At 43.7% G+C, this 25,543-nt stretch overlaps 3 protein-coding genes across 5 annotated transcripts in view; 1 reads left to right on the forward strand and 2 right to left on the reverse strand.

The window, feature by feature from the left end:
- Nucleotides 1–13,964, forward strand: part of LOC108152159 (solute carrier organic anion transporter family member 74D) — a 28,345-nt gene extending 14,381 nt beyond the window's left edge. Inside the window, exons 3-9 of one of the 2 annotated variants that reach the window (XM_017281279.2) lie at nt 1,045–1,089; nt 10,058–11,884; nt 11,950–12,313; nt 12,375–12,559; nt 12,629–12,772; nt 12,847–13,023; nt 13,093–13,274. In XM_017281279.2, coding sequence (XP_017136768.1) covers nt 10,420–11,884; nt 11,950–12,313; nt 12,375–12,559; nt 12,629–12,772; nt 12,847–13,023; nt 13,093–13,274 — 2,517 coding nt within the window. In that variant the 5' untranslated portion in view covers nt 1,045–1,089; nt 10,058–10,419. Of the gene's footprint in view, nt 1–1,044; nt 1,090–10,057; nt 11,885–11,949; nt 12,314–12,374; nt 12,560–12,628; nt 12,773–12,846; nt 13,024–13,092 lie in introns of both variants that reach the window. The other variant, XM_033386461.1, reaches the window with a different exon arrangement.
- Nucleotides 13,965–14,121: 157 nt separating this feature from the next.
- On the reverse strand, nt 14,122–16,189 carry LOC108152160 (U4/U6 small nuclear ribonucleoprotein Prp4). The gene has a single exon (XM_017281280.2). It carries the CDS (start codon nt 16,075–16,077, stop codon nt 14,401–14,403), a length of 1,677 nt encoding a protein of 558 aa, XP_017136769.1. The 5' UTR covers nt 16,078–16,189; the 3' UTR covers nt 14,122–14,400.
- Nucleotides 16,190–18,953: 2,764 nt separating this feature from the next.
- On the reverse strand, nt 18,954–24,054 carry LOC108152156 (ras guanine nucleotide exchange factor P). Of its 2 annotated transcripts, none has more exons than XM_033386743.1 (8): nt 23,135–24,054; nt 22,751–23,060; nt 20,886–20,972; nt 20,720–20,821; nt 20,451–20,649; nt 19,367–20,383; nt 19,204–19,305; nt 18,954–19,141 (listed from the first exon to the last, which is right to left on the reverse strand). In XM_033386743.1, the coding sequence occupies exons 1-8, from the start codon at nt 24,052–24,054 to the stop codon at nt 18,954–18,956; spliced, it is 2,925 nt and encodes a 974-aa protein (XP_033242634.1). The 2 variants fall into 2 exon arrangements, with proteins under 2 accessions (XP_033242634.1, XP_033242633.1); XM_033386742.1 differs by having other exon boundaries at nt 20,886–20,996.
- Nucleotides 24,055–25,543: the final 1,489 nt, after the last annotated feature.

The raw sequence follows: 25,543 nt of genomic DNA on the forward strand, positions 1-25,543 counted from the left end.
TGAGAAGTGAGCCAACCCCTAGCCAAACGTAATTAAAGCAGTTCTTCCCATCTTTGCTGTGCTGCTTCCGCTGCCGCTGCGCTGCTCTTCTGCTGCTGATGCAGTTATCAAAGCTCTCTGGCTGAAGCAGAAACTGCGCTGCTGCTGCACTCGTGTGCGTGTGTGTGACTGACCTATCTCAATGCAATGCTGCTTGTCCGCTGCTTCTGTTACACACACACACACACACACAGAGTAACATTTACGCCAGACGGTGAAGCCTAGGGAGAGAGAGAGAGAGAGAGAAAGAGAGAGAGATGACCAGACAGTTGGGCTCGTACATCTTTTATTTTTTGTAGTTTTTGTTGCTGCCACCCACCCCTGCCACTCTGCCCCTGCAAAGATTTGCATTTTACATTCATTGTACACTTTGCCTTTACGTTACTTACCCCCCCCCTATTAAATAGCCTTTACTTGTTGCACCCGCCCTCCCGTTGTTGTTGGTATTTTTGTAATTTTAATGCTCGTTTCATTTTTTTAACACGAGTAAACTTGTTTTCTGCTGCTGCTGCAGTTGTTGTAATTGTTGCTAATCGTTTTTGCTGTAATTTTTATGACCCAACTTAGCGAACGCATATCGATCGCCTTAGACAGAGATAGATAGATAAATAGATGGCTTGACTGCTCAAAAGAGAGAGAGGAATAGTCTCTGACGTCAATTTGAAGACGATTTTTACTTCTGTTCTGAAATTCTTAACAGTGAGTATCTATCTATCATATCTATCAAGAGAAAGAAAGAGAGTCACGATAATAGAGATTGAGAGAAAATGGGAAGCAGCAGGCATAAGTATAAATGTACAGCGATTGAGCAGAGGATGCGGCAGCGGAAAGAAAACTGTTATATCGCTGTGTGACTTCCAGGCTTCCACAAAAAAAGAAGACTATGAAATTGTCCTTACCATTCCTTAGCATAGAGCTGAATATAACCTTAAAATATACTTTTTATACTAGGTTTCCATACAAATAAAATTACTAATAGTTCTGCTAAAACTCTTATACTTTCAGTTACCAGCCCCAATACGGACAGCGACAACGCCCAAAAACTGACAAGTAAGTAAATTGAAAAACAAGAAACACAAAGAAAGTCTCCCAGCCAAATTCTTTTTGGTCAAACAACTAATTTAAAATGTAACGCCTTAAAAAGACAGGCGCCAAAAGAGATAAACAAAAAAGTCCAGCCAGCAAGTGGAAATTTACAAAAGAAGAAATCGCAAAAAAATAAGATAAATAAAAAATTACAAACACGCACTCGTAGCAAATTATGCATGGGGTTTTTTTTATTTTTGTATGCTACTTAAACAATTGAAATAATTTTTTTGGAGTGCTTATTGAAAAGACTGGAAAAAACAACAACAAAAAAACCCATAAAAAAAATGTTAAGTACTTTCATAAACAAATAATCATGAGTAATGAGAATTATGAGCAGGAGACTTTGTATCTGTGTCTGTGTCTGTTTCTATGGGCTAGACGAGAGTATCTATGGCCAGAACTGTGGCCGTGTCTGTTTTCTTTCGGTTGAGGGAACCACTTGACACTTCGAGGAGGGAAGATACTTGAGATGGGAATCGAACTGCTGGAGGGGGGGTCTCTTCTCGATACTCATACTCTTATTATGCAAATGAGCCAAACTTTTTGCGCATGACCGGGTTGAGGTTGAGGGGTATGTAATTGGTCGCTAATTGGAAAAATAAATGCAGAGTCTACAATGAATTATGCCAAATTAGCCGCCATCCCCGAGCGAAACTTGAAAACGTGGAAAATCGGCAGATGACAGCGAGCCATTTATAAAAGCTATAACGGTACCATTCGGTTCAGAAAACCTCTTGTGCAGGTTAACGTTAACACCTCCCAGCCTTAGATGGTCGCTGCCAGTACAGAGCCAGGGCACAGGGTCCAATGGTCCAGAGCCTGGGCACGAAAAGCCGCTTAAATCAGCAGCTCAATCAATCAGACAGAAATTTCAGTTTAAATTAAGAATATTTTTCTTGTTTCTGAAACAAGGTTTCTTTTCTCCACAAAGCCAGCACAGTGGGTCAAAAGATAATGAAAACATAGTGTAAACTGAAGCAAAACAACAAAAATATGATACTTAGAAATATATATGCACTATAATTACAACGTCTAACATTCTGTCGATACTTAAGACAGCATTGAAATAGGAATTATCTTTAATTCTGAAAGAATACCAATGGAGTTTAACAATAAATTCGATTTCTGATTGGTTCATAAGGAAAATAAGTGTTTCTAAAAGACCTGGATTATTCGTTTATCCCTTTTCTATTTGTGGTTTGAGATTCATTCGGCATAATATTTTTGTAAATTCAATTTTTCAAAGTTTTCACAAAGAATTCAAAACAATATCAGTACCTTCAGGTCATAATGGCCTTACAGATATTTTTATTTCATTATTTTCTTACATTCTTGTATTATTTAATAATTTCATTGGCAGTTAGAACTGGTCCCACTGCCAGCTCCGAATGACAAATGTAAACTGTTCTCTTTGGTAAAGCAGAAAGCAATCCGTTTCTCATTTATTCTGTATTTCTTAAGAGCAATATACATCCCATATATGTGCCCATATAGGTAGTATATTCAGGAGTGAAATACATTTGAACATCTCTTTTTTGTCGGCTGGAACGTTCCAGAGCGTCACGTCAGCGCCATGTACTGATCTTCACGCCAGATACTTGGTGGACGGGGAAGGGAGATATTGGAGACAGAGAACCTGGGGGATTGAGAACGGTTAAGAGGTTGCACTGGACATGGACATGGACGTGGACGTGGGACCTGGACTTCCACGCCCGACTCCGACTTAATGCAGTTCTCGCGGAATGCCTTTTTGATTGCATTTCATTAAGTCTTCTTCTGTTTTTTTTCGATGATTTTTTGTTGGTGTATTTTGAATTTTTATTTCGGCTCTGCCTGTTGCGGACATTTCAAAAATTTATGCACACTTGGCTGCCATTTTGAGCTTGTTAATTTTCCTTTATTTTATTTTTTTTTTTTAGTTTTTTTGGGCTGCTCTTTTTGGTTTGAAGTTTTTTATTTTTTTTTTTTTGGTATTTTTTTTGTTTCATCTGGTTTGGTTCTGCTTTGCAGTTTTTTACCTTTTTCAGATTTTTAACAAGCGCCGTCAAAAAGGAAGTTTTGTTTCGCGCATAATGGAAAGCAACAGCAGCAGCAGCAGTGCTCCACAAAAAAATAAATAAAATATATGTACACTCAGGCAGACAGATACGAGTACGCGCTGTACAGATACAAGAATTTCGAAAAGTTGTTTACTTGCGTGAGCAATGTGCAGGTCAGATACCCTACAGCAGAAGATTGAATCGAATTTAAAGGAGAGTTTGCCAGAACAATGTCGAGAATATGTTCCTAAAAATAATATTTTTATTTGAACTATTTTCCAAATGATGCAGAGATGCTATCAGGGTGTGTAGCCATTTTCCCTCTTTTTCTGTCTTTTTCAACAATTTCGCTTTATGAAAGTATCTGTCAATCTTCGAGTAATACTTTGAACACACATTTTCTCCGTATAGTCTGTTCAGATACTTATCATACTTATACCCATAAGAGTACTCGTATATCCCCAGTCACCGAATCCCAATTGGATTTTAGCCTTTTGTTGAACATTTCGTAAGTATATTTTTTCATTGTTTTTCGGGAAGAAGGCCACACCCTTTTGTGATGCCATGAATCAGGCAAATATATGTGCATATACATATATAAGTACCTATACATATGTAAACGCGCTGCTCAGGTCATTTACTTGGGTGTTCCACTTTAAAAAGTGGAAACTTTTTTTCCAAAAGAGCAAAAAACATATCCGCATTGAAATATATAATTTGTATAATCCGCACACTCGAAATGTTTTATTGCGTCCCCCCTTTTTTTTGACGTGGGGCGATTTAAAATCGGATGAGTTTCCCATAATAGGATTTGACAAATTACCAACACCCAATTAATCAGAAAAATACCATAGAAATAAAAGGTTGAGTCATGTCAGTGGCTGCTCCAAAAAAATTAATTAATCTCGGCAGTTTCGAGCACTGAAAATGCTGTGTAAGTATATTACATTCATATATAGATATTTATATATATATATACATACATATATGTATAATCGCTTGTCCCAAGCCAAGTTGTGAAATTTTTTGTTGTTGTTTTTATCCATCCATCCATACGTCGTCTAACATTTTGCTTACGCAAATCAAGGTTCTGGTTCAAATTTCAGTTCTCAATGTGAAGGTCAAAGTCAAAATACTCGCACACACATATAAACATATATGTTTAGGTATAAAATGTATCTGTATCTGATTGGTCAGCGAATTCGAGACCCTAGATAAATAAACAGAACCGAATGACTCAATAACTGGCGGGAATGGAAATGGAATACAGATAAACACATTAAATTTAATAAAATATAAATACAAAATATAAAGAAAATTAAATAACGAACTGAGGCATAGAATTGACCAGTAATTTCAGTGGGTTCACAGTCTTAACTGGGTTCTTTCGATCTTTAAGCCAAGGTTCATCCATATATTTAACTGCGATCTCTGGGCATCATCAGTACAGATTCTTTCACTTAGATCCCAAATAAGAACTACAAAGGCTCTTCTCCAAATCCAAAATTGTATAGAATTACCTAGAGATTTATCTGTAGTTCTGTTCTGTGTTAAGACCCTCTTGCTCTGCCAAAAATTACCACTTAAATCTCTCTGTAAAGATCCATCCATCTCAGATAGCACAAACCTCAAACACCACAGCCACAGCAGCCGCAAATGCAGACAAGTTCTAAATTGTTTCTATGCTAAAAGTGAAATGTGGCCAAACCACTTTTTCCAAGCTCTTTCCACTTGGCTTGAGAGACCCAGCTTCAACCCCAGCTCGAGAGCTCCAGCTCCACCTCCATCTCCAGCTCCGACTTAAACTTGGACTTGGATCTGGAAAGAGAGGCATCTGGGGACTGGTTGGGGTCTGCAATTTACTTTCAATGCTGCTTCTGGCCATTGTTCAGGCTTTCTTCTGCGGCTTTTGCACTTGTTTTGTGGCGGCTGCGGCCGCTGCTGCTACGGCGGCCCCTGTCAGCGTCTAGTCAACGCGTTGCCCGCGTGTCTGGTTTTGTTGCATGTTGGCATGCAGCAGCCACAACCACTGCTGCAGCCACAGCCACTGAGCTGCTTGGTATGCAATTTGCAATAGTTGCGCTTGCGCAATTCAAATGCACACCAGCGCACACACACAAACACACATTGATACACTCATACACATACAAAGGCATACATAACTCAGTTACGTAGTCGGCGCAGCAGCTCTGACGGAAGGCGGAAGAGGAAAGCGGGAAGCGGGAAGCGGGAAGACATGTTGCAAGTTGCAAGTTGCCAAGAAAACCGGAAAATCAACACGCATTGAGCAAAGAAAAAGTACCCCCCACCGCCCCTCGGTAAGCCTCCTCTGGTGCCTACCCATGAGATTCTATTTACACTAGACCAACAGCCAATCGGATCTTTTTGGGATAATATTTTGGATATGGAACAAAAGAATATAAAGGAACTTTTAAGAACATAGCAAAAAAAAAATAGTATAAATAAATTTGTATGAAAAAAATATTATATGATAAAAATAATATTAAACAGTTCTTAAATGATTTAATCTTTTAAAAAATGTTAATTACAAATTGTAGTGTTTCAGTAATAGATTGAGGTAAAGACCTTTTTACATGAATAATTATTAAATCAATTCTAAAAACATGAATTTAGAGGATAATGAAAGAGGTACATACATATCTACGTATATCTGATTACTCAGGAAACTGTTCTGTTGTAAAACTTTCATAATATTTGTATACTTTTTATACCATTTTATACCATTTTAATTAATGCTCGAAATTGTAGTACGGTGTAAAATCAGGCGTCGTTTTTCTCACATCGTTCCTAATGCGATAGCTGTGAGGCTCAATTGAAATGGAAACCTCTGGTTCAATCTACATATCGATCTATCCAGCCCACTCTCTGTCTCCGTCTCTGTCCCTGTGTGTCTCTTCACCCGTATCTATCTATCTATTTCTTCAATCTGAAAGCGGTAGTTTCGTAAACGGGGTGGTTTAATTGCATTTATTATGATTGACACTGATAAATCGGCCATCATCTGGCTGTCATCTGTGAACACTTGCAGCAATTTGAACAATTAACCATCCATCAAGCCAAATTAAAGCCAATAGATGGTCTAACACTTATATAACCAGCCATACCAGGCCATATGTACAATAGTTCACAGCCTGCCCCCAGCGATGCCCGGATGCCCTGATGCCCGGTTCCCCTTTCGGTGGCGGGTTCAATGAGCCTTAGCTGCAACTAAAACTGGTAACTGCAGTAGTTTTAACCTCAGACTTGGACCCAGACTCCTTCCTCCTGCCTCGGATCTCAGGGATAAGCCTGAACCACTCTCTGTTGGAAGAGCGACCGGAGCTAGAGAGAGAGATTACTTGACGATGGCCAGAGCGATAAGTGGGGGCTGAGTACTAAAGTACTCGCTTTGTTGTGGCCATCTACGTCACCTTACACTTACCTTACCATACCTTACCTGTAGATTGAGGCAGCTGGGAGATGGCAGTGGGGATAGCGATCGCACACACTGTGGGAAAGTGTGAAGAAAGATAAGACAAGCAGATACGGATGGAGATAGAGATAGATGTAGAGGCATTATCATGTCTACACTCATAGAAAAATGGCATTGTAAGAAAAATACAACCATATTTCAATTAAATATTCGGTGAATATATATAATAAATAGTGAAATTAAACAGAATTTACTTTTAAATAAATGCATCACAAGTTTATAAAAAAGTTTTTTAAAATCTATATTAGATATTCAAATTGTAGAAATCATGTTAATGTCAAAATTTAACTTAGAACACATTCTTTTTCAAACATTTTTAAATGTAAGCTTAAATATTAAAAGTTCAGGGCTTTTTCTCTGGGTGTAGGTACTTTACATATTGTTTGTATTATAATTGATTAGAAAATGTATAATTATCAGATATGTTTGGATTAACCGATATGCAGAATGTTTTTTAACCAATTTCCTTTAGCTTTTCCTAATATCGACGTCACCAGGGGAAATCTTCCGCTGTGCAACCATCCTCCTCCCTCCTCCCTCCTCCCAATCGACTTGATCGCATTACCAGATCAGAATGGCTAATTAAGCACGTGCTCTTTCCATTCCAAGATCCCTAATTGTGCATAAATAATTCGAAGCAAAAGCAATACATTCCAGCGGCACACCACACACACAACCGCAGCAGCAAAGTACAGTGCATATATGTATACATATACATACATATTTCAAACAGAAATCAAAAGCGCAAAATGCGCAATAAATAAATACAGAAAAAGAGAAGTAGGGAAGCCATCAGAAGCAACAACAGCAGCAACAGCAACGCCAGAGTCAAGGCCAAAGTTTATGACGCCTGCCTCTAGCCTCTAGCCCCTGCCCCATGGCTGCAGTTCTCTGCCACGCACCACTCCACTCTGTCCATATACCCAAAGAAATTTCACTTTCCTTATCAGCGAGGTCGCTACCACTGATAAGATTCGCGGAGTGCAGGCGGCACTGCCATTCCGATTGCGATTGCACTGCGACGGAAAGTGAAATTATATTCAGTCATGACTTTTTATACCCTTACACACACACACGGACAGATATTTGTGAGTATGTCAAAACAAAAAAAATTTTGAAACAACAATTTTTTGGCGAATATTTGACATTCAAAAATTTGTTGTATGAAAAAAAAAGGCAAGGCAATGAGAGATACGAGCCGAATGGGACTTTGGCAAACTGTTTTAATATTTGTTCAGCAAATGCGTATTTATGGTGCATAATTATAAGATCACTTGGTAAGAGTCTTGATACGATTATACATATAGAGAATAATTGTATGGTATTAGAATTAGTTTATGGAAATAGGAAATAAATTGATTAAAAATGTTTAGAGGTCCTCATAATCATTAAAAGAGTCCATGAATGAAATCAATCCAATGGGAAATCCTTATCAGTCTCAACCTTGAATTCTTTTGCTGCTATTAATTTGTCAAAAAATATAGGTATAATGTTCTGTTTCTTGTCATTTATGGCATTCGACTAACATTTCGTCGCGTGCTGTACTGTACTGTGCTCTACATATGTACACACATATAGGCGACTGCGTTTTTAATGCCGTTTCCAGTCAGTCCTCCAGTGCACACATACTTATGCGTGAGGCTGATAAGCTGTTTTGTTTGCAGCTCTCACCCCTCCTCTGCTCTATATACTTCCGTTTTTTTGTGCAGTCTTTCATGGAATTTCATTTGCCTTAGTTTCATTTAATTTTCCAATGCTGGCGGTTCTGTGGTCCTATTGAAGAACAAAATATATGTATTTATTTTTTGTTGATTTTTTTAGTTTACAAAAAGTGAGAGCATTTTAATTTTTTTTAAAATGAGAGTGTTCTAGTATAAAAAAAACGGTAAAAAGCTTTATTTCCAATAGCTCTAATAATCTTAATAATGAGACCTCACATAAAGCATGGAACTGATCAAAAGTTTGCCTATACAGTTTTCTAGCGAAATATAATGCCTTTCAACTGGTGTATAACTTTTTTCGATCATAATATCGCGCAAGATTTTATCTATGCAGAAAGCTAGATGCCGTTCACCATGACGTATACGTTATCCTTCATCTACATGCACATGTAAATGTACATTACGTGTAAATGTACATTACAGGATTCGTGTAAAATATGAATTAAATAAAATATAATTTATCTATGTATTAATAAATACTAGGGGGCACGCCTCGCTTGATTTGGCAAAAATAAAAATACCCCCGTTGGGGGGGTAAAATACTTATACGTGCAGAAACTTTTTGGTGGTCAGACATTTAATTTTTTTCAGCAAATATGCATTTGAATAAAATAAAGGGCGAAGACCCAAATTACAATATCGGGCCAAGAACGTTTATATAATAGAATGAAGTAGTAATTTTTTATAGGGAATAATCAATTTATACATAGATATATTCGAACATTATTTAAATAATTATAACCGATACTCAAAGAGTACAGGGGCGTATTAGATTTTTGGATGGAAGTAGATGTGTGTAACACCCAAAAGGAAACGTTTTCCACCCCATTATGTATATATATTCTTGATCAGCATCAATGGCCAAGTCGATATAGTGTTGTCTGACCGTTCGTCTGTCCGTACCGATGATTACTTAGATCCCAGAGACTATAAGAGCTACAACAACCAAATTTTGTATCCAGACTGTGTGATATCACACTGTTATAGGTGAAGAATCATAGGGAAGGCTCATATCTACCAGATTGCCAAATCTGGTTAAGATCAGATTATAACCAGATGGAACAAATCGAGACAGCCCATTCCCTGCGCTTACTCATTCACTCTCTCTCTCACTCTTCCTCGTGCAGTGTTCCCCCGCTGGCGGAGGGGAGCTAGATAGAACAGCAGTTGCTGCCGTCAGAAATGAAAGAGAGAGAGACAGATGTAGCGGAATTATAAAAAAGGATAAATAGCCTAAAACTCGAATAAAATAGGTCATTAGGTGGAAAGGGGACAAATGAAGTTCAGAAATTAACATTAGAACGTAACTAGTGGCTGGGGCTCCTCTCTTTCTCTTTATTTTTTCCCCGACTATTATGAGAAGTGCAACCAAAATGGTTAGAGATCGGGATCTGCATTAACCAACTAAAGATAACCGAATTACGTATAAAATATGTTGTATAAACGCTGGGTATTGTTGGGTATAAGCTGTTGGGTATAAACGCTCCCGCTCGTTTTATGTTTTTTTTTCTGTTGTGATTATTTTACTGCATAAAGAAAGGCGCACACATACAAGTAATCTTAATACATAATCGTAAACAAAAACATTTAAACTGAAGTGAATTAAAGTCCTTTGAAAATTCCTCCAAAGATATGAACTAATTTCAGACATTCTCTCTCGCTCTCTCTGAAACCAGATAAGCACTGCCATATTGCAACAAGGAGCATCTACAAATTAAACTGATAGAAAGGACAAAAAACCATATATCAACAGAGCAACCAAACTACCTCGATTGCTGCTTGGCGCCAGCCAATAAAAAATAATTTGAACCGAATGAAGAACCAGAAGCCCAGTGAAAGTCCATCTCCAATGTAGGGGGGAAAATGGAACAGGTAATAACCAGTAGCAGGACCACTTAAAGGACAAAGGACAGGACGAAACCAGTACAGTTTCGCTTACACAGAGCACTCTCCAAACGCTTCCGCTCCGAATCCAATTAAGTCCCTTAGACGTACTTGATCAAAGAACTCCAGTAGGAAACAGATACCTTGAGGTATAATGAAGAGCAACGGGGATGTGGAGGCGGCAACGCCTCAGCCTGTGGCAGGATCAAAGGCCAGCAACGGTCATGGTCACGGCCAGAGCAATGGCAATGGCAATGGCAACGGCACTGGCAATGGCAATGGTTACCATCAGAACGGAGGAAGACGCGACTCCACGCAGGCCTTTACGCCTCTTCTCGCCCAGCACAATCAGACAAACGGCGAGGGGTTGGGCAACCAGGCCCCCCCGGCCACGCCCACAGGCAACACTGTGCTGTACGAGAGCACGCCCAGCAACAACAACGAGTGGAAGGCCTCGGAGGACATCAATAACCTTAAGAACGGCCTCGGGGGCCTGCTGAGCAGCAACAACAACGGCACTGGCAACGGGCACAGTCTCCGCGAGAAGTACGCCCACGAGCAGGCACCACTGACTGGGGGCTACAAGCTGCCAAAGCGCTCCAGCGAATCGGAGGAGTCGGACGACTTTGATTCGGACCTCAATGGGGGCGCCGACGAGGGCTCCAGCTGCGGGCTGTTCGGCTGCCGGCCAAGATGGGCGCGTCGGTTTGCCTCGACGCACGTGTTCATGGTGGTGTTCCTGCTGGCGTACATCCTGCAGGGCATGTACATGACCTACTTTGTGTCGGTGATCACCACGATCGAGAAGCTATTCCAGATCAAGTCCAAGACCACGGGCTTCCTGCTGAGCGCCAGCGAGATGGGCCAGATCTGCACGGCCATGCTGCTCACGTATTTTGCGGGACGGGGCCATCGCCCCCGTTGGATTGCCTGCGGCATGGTGTTATTCTCGATTGCCGCCTTTGCCTGTGCCTTGCCCCACTTTATCTTCGGGGAGCAGCTGATGCACTCCAGCGTGATCCTTCAGCAGCAGCAACAGGTGCTCCCTGCGCGATCGGAGTCATCTTCGTCTTTGATGTGGCACAATGCCACCCGAGAGATGCTGAATCCGAATCTCTGCCATTTGGGCGGTAATGGTTCGCTGGCCGGCAGCGAGTGCAACGAGGAGCGGCAGCTGGAGCAGGCCTCCCACTCGAAGATCACCGTCATCGTCCTGTGCATCTTCTTTGGCAGTTTGCTCAGCTCTGGCATTGGCCAGACGGCCGTGGCCACCCTCGGAATACCCTACATCGATGACAATGTCGGCAGCAAGCAGTCGCCCATGTACATGGCCGTCACCATTGGCATGCGGATCCTTGGACCCGCCTCCGGCTTCATCTTTGGCAGCTTCTGCACGCGCTGGTACGTGAATTTCTCGAATCCCGGCTTCGATGCCACCGATCCGCGTTGGATTGGCGCCTGGTGGCTGGGACCCGTGGCCATTGGCAGCCTAATGCTGTTAACCTCCATTGCCATGTTCTCGTTCCCCAAGCAGCTGCGGGGAAAGCAGCAGACCCAGGCCCAGGTGGTGGCCGCTGCGGCAGCTGCCCCCGAGCCAGAGGAGAAGCCCAAGCTCAAGGGTAAGTGTGGGCGATCCGCAATCATTCGATTTGCTAAGTGCTCTTCTCCATCTCCATCTTAACAGATTTCCCCAAGACAGTGCGCCGGCAGCTGAGCAACGATATACTGATGTTCCGCACTGCTTCCTGTGTGTTCCATCTACTGCCCATTGCCGGCCTGTACACGTTCCTGCCCAAGTACCTGGAGACACAGTTTCGGCTGGCCACCTACGATGCCAACATGATTGCCGCCTTCTGCGGCATCCTGGTCATGGGCATTGGCATTGTCATCTCTGGTCTGTTCATACTGAAGCGCAAGCCAACGGCCCAGGGCGTGGCCGCCTGGATTGCCTTTACCGCTTTGGTCTATTCGGCGGGCATGATCATCCTGATGTTTATTGGCTGCAGCATGGATGACTTTTCCGGCTACAAGGCTGGCAATGCCCACAGGTGATATATTGTGATCGGAATGGATCTTTAGCCATCTCTTAACGCTCCATCTTTCCCCCAGTCCCGCTCTGATCGAGCCCACTTGCAGCGCAGCAATAAACTGTACCTGTGATAAGGAGAACTTTGCACCGATCTGTGCCGATGGGACGATGTATATATCGGCCTGCCATGCCGGCTGCAGCACCTCCTCGCTGCGGCCCAGCGACAATCGCACACTCTACTCGGACTGTGCTTGCATTCCAGATGGTGAGTCTTATCCAAGATCCAATTTTCCTAAGCTACTCAATGGTCTTTAACGATCTCTGGAACTTTCAGCTGCGGAGGCGGTCAACGGTTACTGTGATAATAACTGCAAGAACTTCATCTACTTTATACTGATCTTTGCCATTTGCGTATTTATGCATTCCACCTCCGAGGTGGGCAGTATGCTGCTCGTCATGCGCTGTACACATCCGAAAGGTACGTCTCATATACAGTATACCTACCACTATATCTAGATCAATCGGTAAACTATATACTCTTATGACTTGCAGACAAGGCCATGGCCATGGGTGTGATACAGTCTGCCATTGGCTTATTCGGGAATGTTCCTTGTCCGATCATTTATGGGGCTGTGGTCGACTCGGCGTGCCTCATCTGGAAGTCTGTGTGTGGCAAGCACGGTGCCTGCTCGCTCTACGATGCGGATACTTTCAGGCATTATTTCTTAGGTGAGTGAACGTTCTACTTATCATTATTTAATCTTCCATTATCCACTTGTAAACCTTTTCTTATCTTAGGAATCACGGCCGGCATCATGTTTCTGGCTTTTCTGATGGATCTGGTGGTGTGGCGCAAGGCGCATCGCATTGATATCGCACCCGAAGACCCACAGGAAGGAGCGGCAGCGGCCAATGGCCGGTCCCTAGATGTGTCCGAGTCGAAGCAGCCCATTACCCCGGCACCGGACACCACTGTCTAGTTAGAGGCGGGATCTAGGGCGGGATCAGATGGGACAGGACGGGACACAGACAAGCATTGCAGGAACTCTGCAAGATTTCCAATAAACGTTAAACCTTAATTGTTAATTAGTTATCATTTTGTCTAGTTTTTTAGCCTAGTGCAAGAGTTATGTAATTAGTTAAGTGGCATATACCCATACCCATACCCCTCTCCTTCTCTTCTCTATTCTACATACTCGTAGGACCTAGGGAATACGATTTTGAAATCTGTGTAAATCTCAACGTTATAGTCGAAAAAAGGATCGAAGAAAATGTAATTGTAGAAACACTATCAATACATATATATATACCGATAAATGATCGAAAATTGTGCAAAATGGCCAGAAAAATTGATAAATCTGTATGTATAACTACTATATATGTATATGTAACAGCTATATCTGGTGTATCTGATGTATGTATGTATGTATGTATGTATGTTTTTTTTTATACTTATACATATGTAACTGTAATTACAAGTTATACACTAGACATTTACATTTACATAGTACATTTACATGTATTGTATGTATGTATGTAATTGCAACCTATCTGTGGTAGTTAAATTTTAGTTAAAATTCAAATTAAATGTCTAAGTTTGTCATACAACCGCAACAGCAGCAACAAGAATATACGAAAAGAAATTAAATTGAAAACTATATACAAACAAATGATTTTGCGTCTCATTTATATGTAGCTACCTCTAAAGTAGTATAAATTCTATATTTACATCCGGTTAAAAAGCACGAAAATCTGTGGCATAGGCGATATCCACATCAGGCTTTTAGTACAACTCAAATTTATAAAAACATCGGAAAACGCAATCGATTTATACCAAAAATGTTTGTTTTTTATTAACAATTTCTATACAAAAAATCCTTAAATTTACGAACAGCATTGTCTTGGATGCGATGCCGCCTTTCGCCTAATTAAAACAACATATTGTGTTATACAAAAACGAAAACTTGAAAATGTTTTGGCTATTAGAAGAGTCTCTGTAATGCAACGAAAACAGTGGGGTTGTGGGAGAGTGTGTGGGGGCTTATGGGACAGAAATGTCCGATCATAAACCATAAGAAATGAAAAAAAAATGAATCATATGAAAAATCAGCTATCGGGCGACCAGAGTTTAAAGGTGCGATCGAATGATGTGGTGGCTATATACTGCGAATTGGGCGATATATCCACGGAGATGACCTTGTTGTCGTGGCCCTGGAGAGTCTTGAGCGGCTGCCACGTCTTATTCGACCAGATCTTGGTGGTCGAGTCGTAGGAGCAGGTAACCAAAAAGCTGCCACAATCCTGCTGGTACTTGACATCCGCAATAAGATTGGTGTGAGCAGGAATGGTGTAGACGGGCTGGCGGCGTCGCAGATCCCAGATCTTGCAAGTGTTGTCCTGCGACCCGGTGGCAATGTGGAAGCCATTGGGCGAAAAGTCCACCCCAAAGACGGCGCCCAGGTGGCCCTCTAAGAACATGATACAGCGTCCGGTGCGTAGATCCCAGACGCGCCCGAAGGCATCGAGGCCGCCTGTGACCAGTACACTGCCATCGGACTGGTAGGCCAGACAGTGGACCGGCTTGGCATGCCCCTCCTGATGCAGCACCTCAGTCTTCTGCTCTAGATCCCAAAGCCGCCAACTGGAGTCGTAGCAGGCTGTGGCCAGAAAGCGTCCGGATGGATGGAACGCAACCTTGGAAACCCGATGCGGCATGTGGCCCGTGATGTCGGCAATCGACTCCTCGTTGTTGAAGCCCCACAGCTTGACGGCGCCGTCGTGGCCCCCGGATGCCATGGCCACCACATTCTCCTCATCTGCCTTGACGCCCGGCCGCAGGGCCACGCCTCCAACATAGCTAGCATGACCACGCAAGGTCTGCTTTAGTTCACAGTCGGGCACGCTCCATAGCTTGCAAAGGCCCGACCACGACGAGGTCAGCAGGAGCGTAGAGTCTTCGTTGAAGGCGACACCGCTCACGGGCCGCGTGTCACCCACTTGAGAGCAGAGAGGAGCTAAGGACTGAAGCTTCTTTTGCATCTCCACCATGCGACCAGCCCGCGTGGCACTGGGTACGACGAGAGCTTCTTGAGCTCGCATCAGACGATCGCGGGCACGCGGCAGCGAGTAGTCGGCCAGCCAGAGACGTGATACCCGCAATGTCTCGGGTCCTTCGTGATACCATGTGGCCTCCTGTTCGCGCTGCTGCATCTTGCGCTCCTCCTCCTCTGACTTCTTGTTGAGGGCATTGTCGCCGAGATTGGCCAGTAGCTCCTTGAGGCGGCGTCGCCTCTCCGCCGGACCCTCGCCGAAAAAGCAAATGGGCTCGTTCAGCTGACGGAGATTGCTCTTGATCTCCGCATCGTCCGTGGACACGTTTATCTGACGGGCTCTCTTCTTCCGCTCGAACTCCTCCAGAAGCGCCACCTTATCGCGCTCCATCTCAGTCTCAAGATCAAAGTAGTCATCGTTGATTTTGTTGGCCAACGAGGCCGCCGTTGGGGGTGGGAGGCTGGCTTTTGTGCTGCTTACCTTCTTGCTGGGCTCCTCGTAATCCTCATCCGATTCGATGTCCTCCAGCTGGGCAGGAGGTGCAGGGGCCGCTGGTTTGGCCGCCGCCGCCCCCGATGTTTGGGACGGCGTTGTGGCTGATGCGGCTGTTGCCGCATTTGCTGCAGACGACGCGCCGCCGGCATTTTGCCGCTTGCGCTCCGTCTCTTCTAGCGAACCGTAGTGGATGGTTCGCTGCCGTTTGATGTATTGTATATCGTCATCATCGGACATTCTATGATATTTCTAATCGAAAAGAATTAATTTTAAACTAAAATTTCGCCGAAAAACGAAAGAAACAACAAAAAAATTCCTCAATGAAAACGTTTTGATCAGTGTGACCGCGGATTTATCGACCCTTAAAAATATACCGAAACGTCCCGTTTAATGTTGAAAATATACCGTGAATATACTGACGAATTATCCAAGTTCCATCATACATATTCCTCGGTTTTGATATTCCGTCGAATATTATTAGCTAGATAGAACATTAAGCCATGCCCACATAATTGTATTCGATTAGTGAATCAATTTTCTACTTGATTGACTTATTGAATACTTGACTTTGATTTTTGTCGACTCAATTTTTGTTCCTCAACAACACTATAAAGTCTCGTGTGATAGCCCACTTAAGCCCCTCTATTTAAACAGTTCAACGACTTGAGGTAAATGGCGGAAAATATTACTAATTGTAACTTCTTCTTGTAGATCCAAGGCATTTTCCTTTTGAACTGTAAAAAAACCATGATATCTTTCACCTGAACTGCTCTAAAATTATTCAATTTTCATTATTTTCGGTGGCATATTAATATACCCCCTTTGTCTACCATGGGCTAATCGTTCTCCGTCATGGATTGGAAACCATTTGCCTAGATTTTGATATTCGATTTGCCATCTATCTAGGACTTCCACACCTTAGCACATAATTTTATCCAATTGATACATCAATTTTCTACTAGATTGGCTAATTTTGAGATTTATGAGATTTATGGATGATTCAAAGAGAGCGAACAAGAGAGCCTTATTTGAAGAGCCAATAACCGATTCGAAGAAAGCAGTTCGGCCATCGATACTATCGACTGGATGCAAGTGGTGCGCGCCAAAGAGAAATTGATTGAAAATAAATGAGTAAATACGGTAAAGTGATACGGTAAATATACCTTCAACTCAATTTCAACGTCAAAATATGCCAAGCAGTATATAACATACAGTAAATGGTCACCGTGGTGATAACGCGCGGGTATGTATGCAAGGTTAGTGATGGACTTAAATCGATAGCTCTGCGTAGCCGATGGGTCAGCAATCCCCCAAGAAGTCCTCGAATCGAAAAAACCGTTGTTGGTTTAAAAACTGTTATATTTTCTTATACTGTTTTACATTTAGCATAGAATTTCAAACACACATACACACTGAATCGACTGAATGACAATGCTTTGTTTAGTTCTTAGTTTTGCTTAAAAAAAATTACGAATTTTAATTGGTTAATTTTGTTTTGTTTTTGTTGTTGCTTTGCTTTTATTTTGTTTCGTTTTGTTTTGTTTCTGTTGTAATTTTATATTTTTTGATCACATTTTGATTTCGCATGCCCAAAGTGAGATTTGGTTTGTGTTTCCGAATGGTTCGCCTGAATGAAAACCTCCTCTACAAACTGATCCGTTCCCAGTCCGTTCTCTTGTCCGACAAATCAAAAATATATATATATGTATGTATATCGTTATCTATAGAGATTTATGTATGCAAGCCTCTGCTTCTGCTTCTGCGTCTGTCTAGATTCCTACAGTGCATATATGCTAATATTCAGTCGGTATTATAATCATGTTTAATTTCCCTTCCCATTCGATTCGACGGGAAGAGGTGTTCGCTTTCGCTTCTGAAATCGATCTGTTCTGTTCTAATGGGAAGAGTATATAAATTTCGGTTTACCGAAGATATTTCATGTGATATATGTACAATATTATAAGGATTAGTTTTTAGTTTTCGATGTATTTTGAAGTAGAAAGATCTTTCCTAAGAGTTCTGAAGATATCAGGGGAGAAAGGGTGTTCTGGGTTCTGGGTCCTGGTTCTGGTTCAATTAAATAACAGTACTAACTTCAAACTGGAGCTGTAACATGGATATAAGGCATGGTAAGGACTTAGTCGGAACTGATTATGATTTATGATTGATGTATATGGTTGTAGGCTGGCAATGCAAGACTTGGTGTAATTGTTTTCTGTAATTTATTATACCCTAAAAAAATTTGTTTACAACTAATACTAGTCATACTTAAAATTGATTAAAAAATATAATTTATATATTTATAGATTTAGTCACGACGCGACGGGTAAATCCTAAAGAAATTGTACGACAAAATGGTTGATCTCTCTACCAATTCGGATAATGGGAATCATTTACCCACAAAAAAAAGAGTTAACAATTACAAAATCGTATGTTGGGGGGGTGTCGGGCGTGAATAGGGGATGGATGTGGGGTGCCCCCAGAAAACGGGGCAGTTCGTCTTACGGCTAGCATTCATTATTATTCATATTTAATATATTCAATTAATAGGAGCTTAAAGGTTGTTTGCATACATTCATTTATCGGTTCCTACATATATTCGTGGCTTGGTTTGCGCTCTTGTTTTATGGTATTATAAATCAAGGATAAGTTTAAAAAAAAAAAAGGAAACTACTAACAGTTGTATGGTGTATTATGTGTATAATTCTATATAATTATTGTTTAATTAATAATTACGTGTATATTTAATGATTTCTTATTAGTTCTTTTTTCTGCATCTTCTGTTTTGTTTTGTTTTGTTTCGTTTCTATTCTTCTGCTTCTTTTCTTTCTGTTTAAATTATAAAATTGCCTAATCAAGAAAACCATAAGAATAGTTGTTGTTGCTGTTGTTGTTGCTGTTGTTACTGCTGCTGTTGTTACTGCTGCTGTTGTTTTTGCTGTTTTTCTGCTGTTGTTGTTGTTGCTATTGTTGCTGTTGTTGTTGCTATTGTTGCTGTTGTTGTTGCTGTTGTTGTTGCTGTTGTTGTTGTTGTTGTTGTTGTTGCTGTTGTTGTTGTTGTTGTTGTTGTTGTTGTTCCTGTTGTTGTTGGCGTTGCTGGGGTTTTTCTGGCCTTAGGCCTTCCAGTTGTTCTGGCGACTGCCGCTGGCTCCGCTCTGCTGCTGCGGCGGAATCATCTCCAATAGATACTGGCGCTGCAGCTCCGCCGCCCGCTGTACGTCCGCCATGCTATTGGCATTGCTTGAGTTCTTGGATGACCCCGATGACGAGCTGCTCTTTTTGTTGTTGTTGTTGTTGAAAGCTGTCCAAAGGTAAAGATCATTTTGTAAGGGTCATCAAATATGGTAAGGTTTTAGGACTCACCTGCCACTTGGGCCGCCTGCGCCATGGCCACCTGATAGGAGTACAAAAGCGGTGCAAACTGCATCATATGCTGTGGATTGCCCCCCAGACCCTGACCCAATGCTGCAGGAGAAAATCATTTATGAGATTATTAAATCCGGCAAGTGGCTAAGAAGAATCCTACCTCTGAAGAGCTGCTGTTGGAAAGCCTGCATGGCTGCCGCTGTGGCCGCAGGCGAGTTGTTGTTCATTGCCGCAGCTTGATTGCTGGAGGCTGACGAGGACGCACCGAAGTTGCCCAGTCCGCCAAGAGCCGCCAGATTGCCCAGCTGGCTGAGATTGCCCAGCTGGCTAAGATTGCCCAGATTGCTGAGGTTGCCCAGACTGGCCAGGCTGTTGATGTTCAGGCCACCCATGGCACTGAGATGAGCTGCCGCCGCCAGCGTGGCTGCCGTGTATTTATCATAGCTCTGGGCCTGCTGTTGCTGCTGCTCGCGTTGCTGGTCGCGCTGCTGCTGCTGCTGTTGTTGTTGTTGCTGCTGCTGCTGTTGCTGCTGTTGCTGCTGTTGCTGCTGTTGTTGTTGTTGTTGCTGTTGCTGTTGCTGTTGCTGGTGGTGGTGATGGTCGTGGCGATCGTTGCGGGAGGAACGCGACGAGGACGCCGGCTCGTGGTGGTGCGCTGCCGTGGGTCCTGGACTGAGGATCCCTGCCTGTTGGGCAGCTATGGCCGCCGCTGCGGCTGTGGCGGCGGCACGTGACGAACGCGTTGTGCTGGGAGGTGGTGTGGGCTGGTTCTGTGGTGGCGGCGGTGTGGGTCTAGGCGCTGGCGTTGGCGTCTGACACTTGGTCGGTATAACCGTGACAGAGGGCGGCAGATTGACCAGTGCCGCCGCTGCCGAAGCATGTGACGCCTGAAGCTGCTCACGCTCGCGCTCGCGCTGCAGGGCCTGCTGGTGTTGATGCGAATGCGACGAGGAATTGGTGGCGGCGGACACGGATAGCGAGGCGCTGACATTGTTCAAGGCATGCGTGTCCACGGGCGATGGACTGCTCTGGCTGGCCAGACGCTGCTCTATCTCCTGCTCCTGCTGCAGTGCCTTGACAAACGCCTGTTTCAGTCGATTGGTGTGCTCCGCCTTCAAAGCCTTCTTCACGTTCGAGGTGACGCACTGTTCGCAAATCACCTTGGGATCCTTGTTGGCTATAGAAAAATCTTGTGGTTAGTTTTACGTTGATTCTGGGCTCCATTCGCATGCTTCTCTGCTTACTCTGCTTCTCCCACTTCCAGACGGGTGTAAAGTCAATCTTGCACTGGGCACAGCGGAAGGGTGCTGCCACAGCATTGGCCTTCTTGTTGACAGTCAAGAAGTCAACGACCGTCTCCAGTCCAAGCAGATAGACAAAGTCCGTGTTGCTGGGATTGGGTATAAAGTGCATCTCTGGTGGCGGTGGCTTTGGTGGGGGAATCTTTTGGATATTCAAAGATTTGGTTTAGTATAATTATCACATAACTCTCTTTTGTCTCTCCCTCCCTCACCTGTAGCAAAGTCTTTTCCAGCTGCTTTCGCAGTGCCATTTTAGCTGCCGCCTGACGCTGGGCAGGCGTCTGTGCATCCTCGCGCGGCGTGGAGCGATCATTCTGCAACGAATCATTCAACAATACATCCAACAACTAAAATGAATATTCCCATTTTTCTACTCACCTTTAGATCGTTCAGTTGATTCTGATGCGTTTGCGATAGCGGCGGCGCCGGAGTGATGGAAACAGAATTGCTAATGGTCCCAGGTACCTTCGAATTATCCGAAATATTAGGCTGCATGTTTTTAACGATTTGGTTTTGTAGTAAATATGAATACAGAGCAATTTGGAGCGTTTAATAGTTGATCGTTAGTCGAGGTGAAATAAATACGTAAAAAGTTAAGTGAAATTTTCCGTGTCACTTTTGCACGAAGCCCGACTTGAACTCAGCGGGTTGTGACAGGCAATGATGTGTTAGTAGTAGTATTGGAAAGTGGAAACCAGTGTTGCACAGCAAGAACTAGGCAAGTATGGAAATCAAAGGCTTTTTATCCAATTTTATGATAAATATAGGCCTATCTTTTGCTTCTATTCTATTCTATTCCCTTTTCCTACTTGTATAATTTCGAAATGTCAAATATCAAAACAAGCATTGCAAAGCGAAGGTCATAAAATTCGTAGTTGTTATGATCAGTAACTTTTATTTTTGAGAATTAATGCCACTAAATAACTAAATCCTGCCATCAAGGAGCCACGCCAAGGGCCACGGCTCTACTTTCATGTCCGACACTGATACTGATCTCTCTCTCTCAATTTTGTTCGCGTTTGCTCGCCCATGAGAGATGGCAAAAACATAGAGAGAAAGAGGGGAACCACGATGGCTAGTTCTTGCACTCCGTTTATCCTCTTGCCATCAAATGATCGGCTTGATCAGAATTATAGAATATTTTATCTGTTCCCATTTTTCCTCTACAACTAGCATTCCGATACGTCTGTCTCTCTCTTTTTCACTCTCACACCAACACCAGCTGCGTTGCCAGAGGCGCACACTGCAGGAGGAATGAGTAAGCGCGTGGAAAGGGGCATTGCAGCCAGTGCAATTTCACTTGTTCCTTCTGAATATAATAATGATCCGAACAGTGCGATATCACAGGAGCTCTTATGGTCTCTGAGATCAAGGCGCTCATCAGGACGGACAGACAGACATGGCTATACAGACTCGTCTATTGAGGCTGATCAAGAATATATATATTTTATGGGGTCGGATACGCTTCTTTCTGGGTGTTACACACATTTATTTTCACCAAAAAACCGGATATCCAAACTGTTCAAATGGTGAAGAAACAATAAAAATAGTAGAAAACTTCAATTTTGGCTCAATATATCTTCACGTTTACCCATTTTATGGATACGAATAAAAAATCCTATGAAAGGTCATCCGATTCCCTTTATAGCCCCCTCAATTGGCGGTGCAAATGACGAGAGTATATTTTGAAATTGCGCGAATCACAAAATCAGGGATTTTTTAATTATTAAAAAAGATTTTGCGTGTATTTCAAACTACCAGGACGTGATCCAGAGGCGTTTCGCCCGGTTTTTTGTCTCGTGCAAAGTACAGTCGAACCTCTGTATTACGACCTTCTGTACAACGAAATTATTTCCAAAACCCTGAGTTCTATATTCTACAAAAATGAATTCTATATTACGAATGTTCCGTATAATGAATTCCCCTTGAGATTCGCTATATGGAAGTTCGACTGTACATTCAAAAGTTGAATATTCCTTTGGTGCAACAAGAAATTCCACTGTACCCATAGTTCATTGCTGTTTCTGATGTTTGTGCTAGTGTTAGTGTTTAGTAATGCAAAGTGCACTGTGCAGTGTTGGTAAGCGTGAGTTTTTCGTTGTTGATTATTTTGTGTGTTGATTGTTGTTTGTTGTGAAGTTTTGTTTCTGTTTGTTTTTTGGTGCTTTTTGGAACAAATATGTGAGAGGGGGAGGAGGAAAAAACTCGGCGCTTACGGCAACGATGACATTACAATAACTCACATTGCGTGCTTTCAGACTGGAAGGCGGCGCCGACGTTGGCGTGATGGTCACCGAGGGCGTTATGGTGAGATTCGGCAGATTGGTGCGCGGCGGCAGGGCGCTCGATCGGTGCGAAGAGGAGGTGGCAGGCGTTATGGTTGTGCCGGCGGCCAATGTGGCGCCCGGCGGTAGCGAGGCTCTGGGTGGCGGGAGGATCGAGTTGCTGCTGAGGCTGCCGCGCTGCGATCCGCTCAGGGCCGCCGCTGCCGCCGCAATGGCCGAGGCAGCCACTGCTGCAGAGCTGGAGCTGCCCGTCCGGCTGTTGGTGGCGCTACGAAACGGGGGAAAAACACTCGCATTAATAACGATCTTAGGCCAAGGATCTAAGGTATCCGCGCCACTCACCTGATACTAACGGCAGCTGCACTGCCGCCCAGACTGCTGCGTCCCTTGCTGTGCGCCGGCTGCGGTACGGCCGACGTGGGCGTCACACTCAGCGACCCCTTGGAGGTGAGGGCGGCTGGTATGGCGGACAGCGGATTGTTGGGCGAGACGCTGGTCGGCGTGACCACCAGGTTCTCCTTCATCACTTGCTGCGACTGTTTCAGCTTCTTGAGCAGCATCAGCTTGGTCTCCTCGTTGCGTAGGTCCTGGCGCAGCCGGCGGAGGCTCTTCTCGCGCTCCTTCAGCTCGGCGTGGGACAGCTCCTTGATGGGCACGTACGGCGGCATCTCCTCGTCGTCCGTCTCCGAATCAATGTTTCCGTTCTGCTGCCGTCCATTGGTGCGGGCGGGCAGCAGCACAATGTCGGGGGCCTCGGCGTATGACTTGGGCTCTGTGCGGGGCCGTAGCACCCGCCTCTGGACCTTGTTCTCATCCACACCGACAACACCTCCGCCACCGGCGGAGAGTACTCCTCCCTCTGCATTCCCGCTGGAGCTATTGTTTGTTGTGTTGTTGATGCTGGGAGTGGCGGTGGTGTTGCTGCCGCTGTTCGCGGAGCTGCTGTTGGTGGGACTGCTGCCGGCGGTTCCATTCCCAGTGGTACTGTTGTTGTTATTGTTATTATTATTGTTGTTATTGTTGCTGTTGCTGTTGCTGCTGCTGCTGCTGGTGTGGCTATTGGCGGGAATGGTGGCAGCGCCTGCTGTGGGCGCTGGCGCTGGAGACGGCGTTATGGTCAGACCCGTATTATTGGCCGTCAGGGCACGCAGATCCCGATTGCTGAGCGCTGCCGGTGGCGGCGCCGGCGTTATGGTTAACGCCGGATCCCGGCCAGAGCTCAGACTCAAGTCGACCACATCGTCGACCTCCATTTTGGCCATTTTCGCACGTCGCGTCGTCGTGATTCTGTATCTTGGGCAACTGGAAACGGAAGAAACGAAAAACGAAAATGAGGGAGATTGATTCAAATTACTAGGCATCCTATGAAAAAGTAAAGCAAAGCATAGCATGGGGTCGGAGGTCGCTGGGATTTCATTAAGGGTTGAATTTGGGCTTGTTTTTGTTCCTTTTTGTCTGCTGCTTTTGCTGTCATACCACTTTCAAGGCGGATGTCAGCAGCCACTAACCCCTAACGGTTTGTTGTATATGTTTCTTATTTTTTCACACTGTGAAGGGGTCGTCTCATTTACTGCTCGGTTGCTCCCTTTTCCCTTTTCCGTTTCCGCGCTGGGACATAATAAAGATATCCTGATTTCAATTTACTGAGACGACGACCTTGTTGAGGCAACTGATAGCCGCCGACCGGCCGCCCAACCCAAGGCCCCCTCCTGCCCGTCCGTCCGACCATCGGTCCGTCGTCAAGAGAAAGAGCTTGAACAGAAAAAGGAAAGCTGCGCCAAATCGCAAATCAACTCTCCGATTCGATTGCACAGATACGTATAAGATATAGATGTGCATAAATAGTCTGCAGCTGTGCTGAAGGTGGGTATGCATGGTCGAGGAGGCACAGCACTTCTACCATTTCAAGCATTTCCATTTCCATTCGGACTTCGGCTATCTTCCGCAAACCAGTCACGTTTTCGATTTAACAAATTTTCGCATACAAAGGCCGCTCTGGGGCTGCAGCAGCATCGGTGGCTTCAAGAAACATTTACATGTAAATAAAGTGGGGAAAGTGGGGGCCGAAAGGGGAAAACTAGGGGAAGTAGTGTATTAGTAGTTTCAGAACTAGCAGAGACACAAACCACCTGGCAACACACACACACACACACACACAAACAAACAAACACACACGCACACACAGAGACGTATCCGTAGCGACACGTGAGAGTGAAAGGTGAATAAACTTTTCAAACAACTCGAAACGGCAGGCAACAAAAGCAACAATTCACCTGCTAATACTGATTTACAAGCAGAAAAAACAACAATTATAAAAAATAAAAAAAATAAAAACATTGCACAAACAATAGTTATTTAATTGATTTGATTTTGACTTAAATATATTCATGTGGATATAAAAAATAAAATACACATTTTGAATCGTAAACAAAATACCCGAACAACCTTCACAGTGGTACGGAAACCTATAAAAACGAACGCCAAACTTGCCGGGAAGAGAGATTTCGTTGAGATTCGAATAATTTGTTGGTAATTCAATCGTCCGCAGAGTCGAATCTTTTCAACTGCTGGCAGGCACCCCAGGACGACAGGCTAAACTAAGCTTGAATGGACCAGAGGACCAGAGGAGCTTCAGCGGAGCCTAGTTCTGACAGCGGCCTCAAGAAAATGTTGGCAGAAGAAAAGCGAATCGAATGGCATAATTATAACGACATAGCAGAAGAGCGGCAGAAACATCCCATTTCCCATGGC

Source organism: Drosophila miranda, chromosome XR (assembly GCF_003369915.1).
Source record: "Drosophila miranda strain MSH22 chromosome XR, D.miranda_PacBio2.1, whole genome shotgun sequence".
NCBI lineage: Eukaryota > Metazoa > Arthropoda > Insecta > Diptera > Drosophilidae > Drosophila > Drosophila miranda.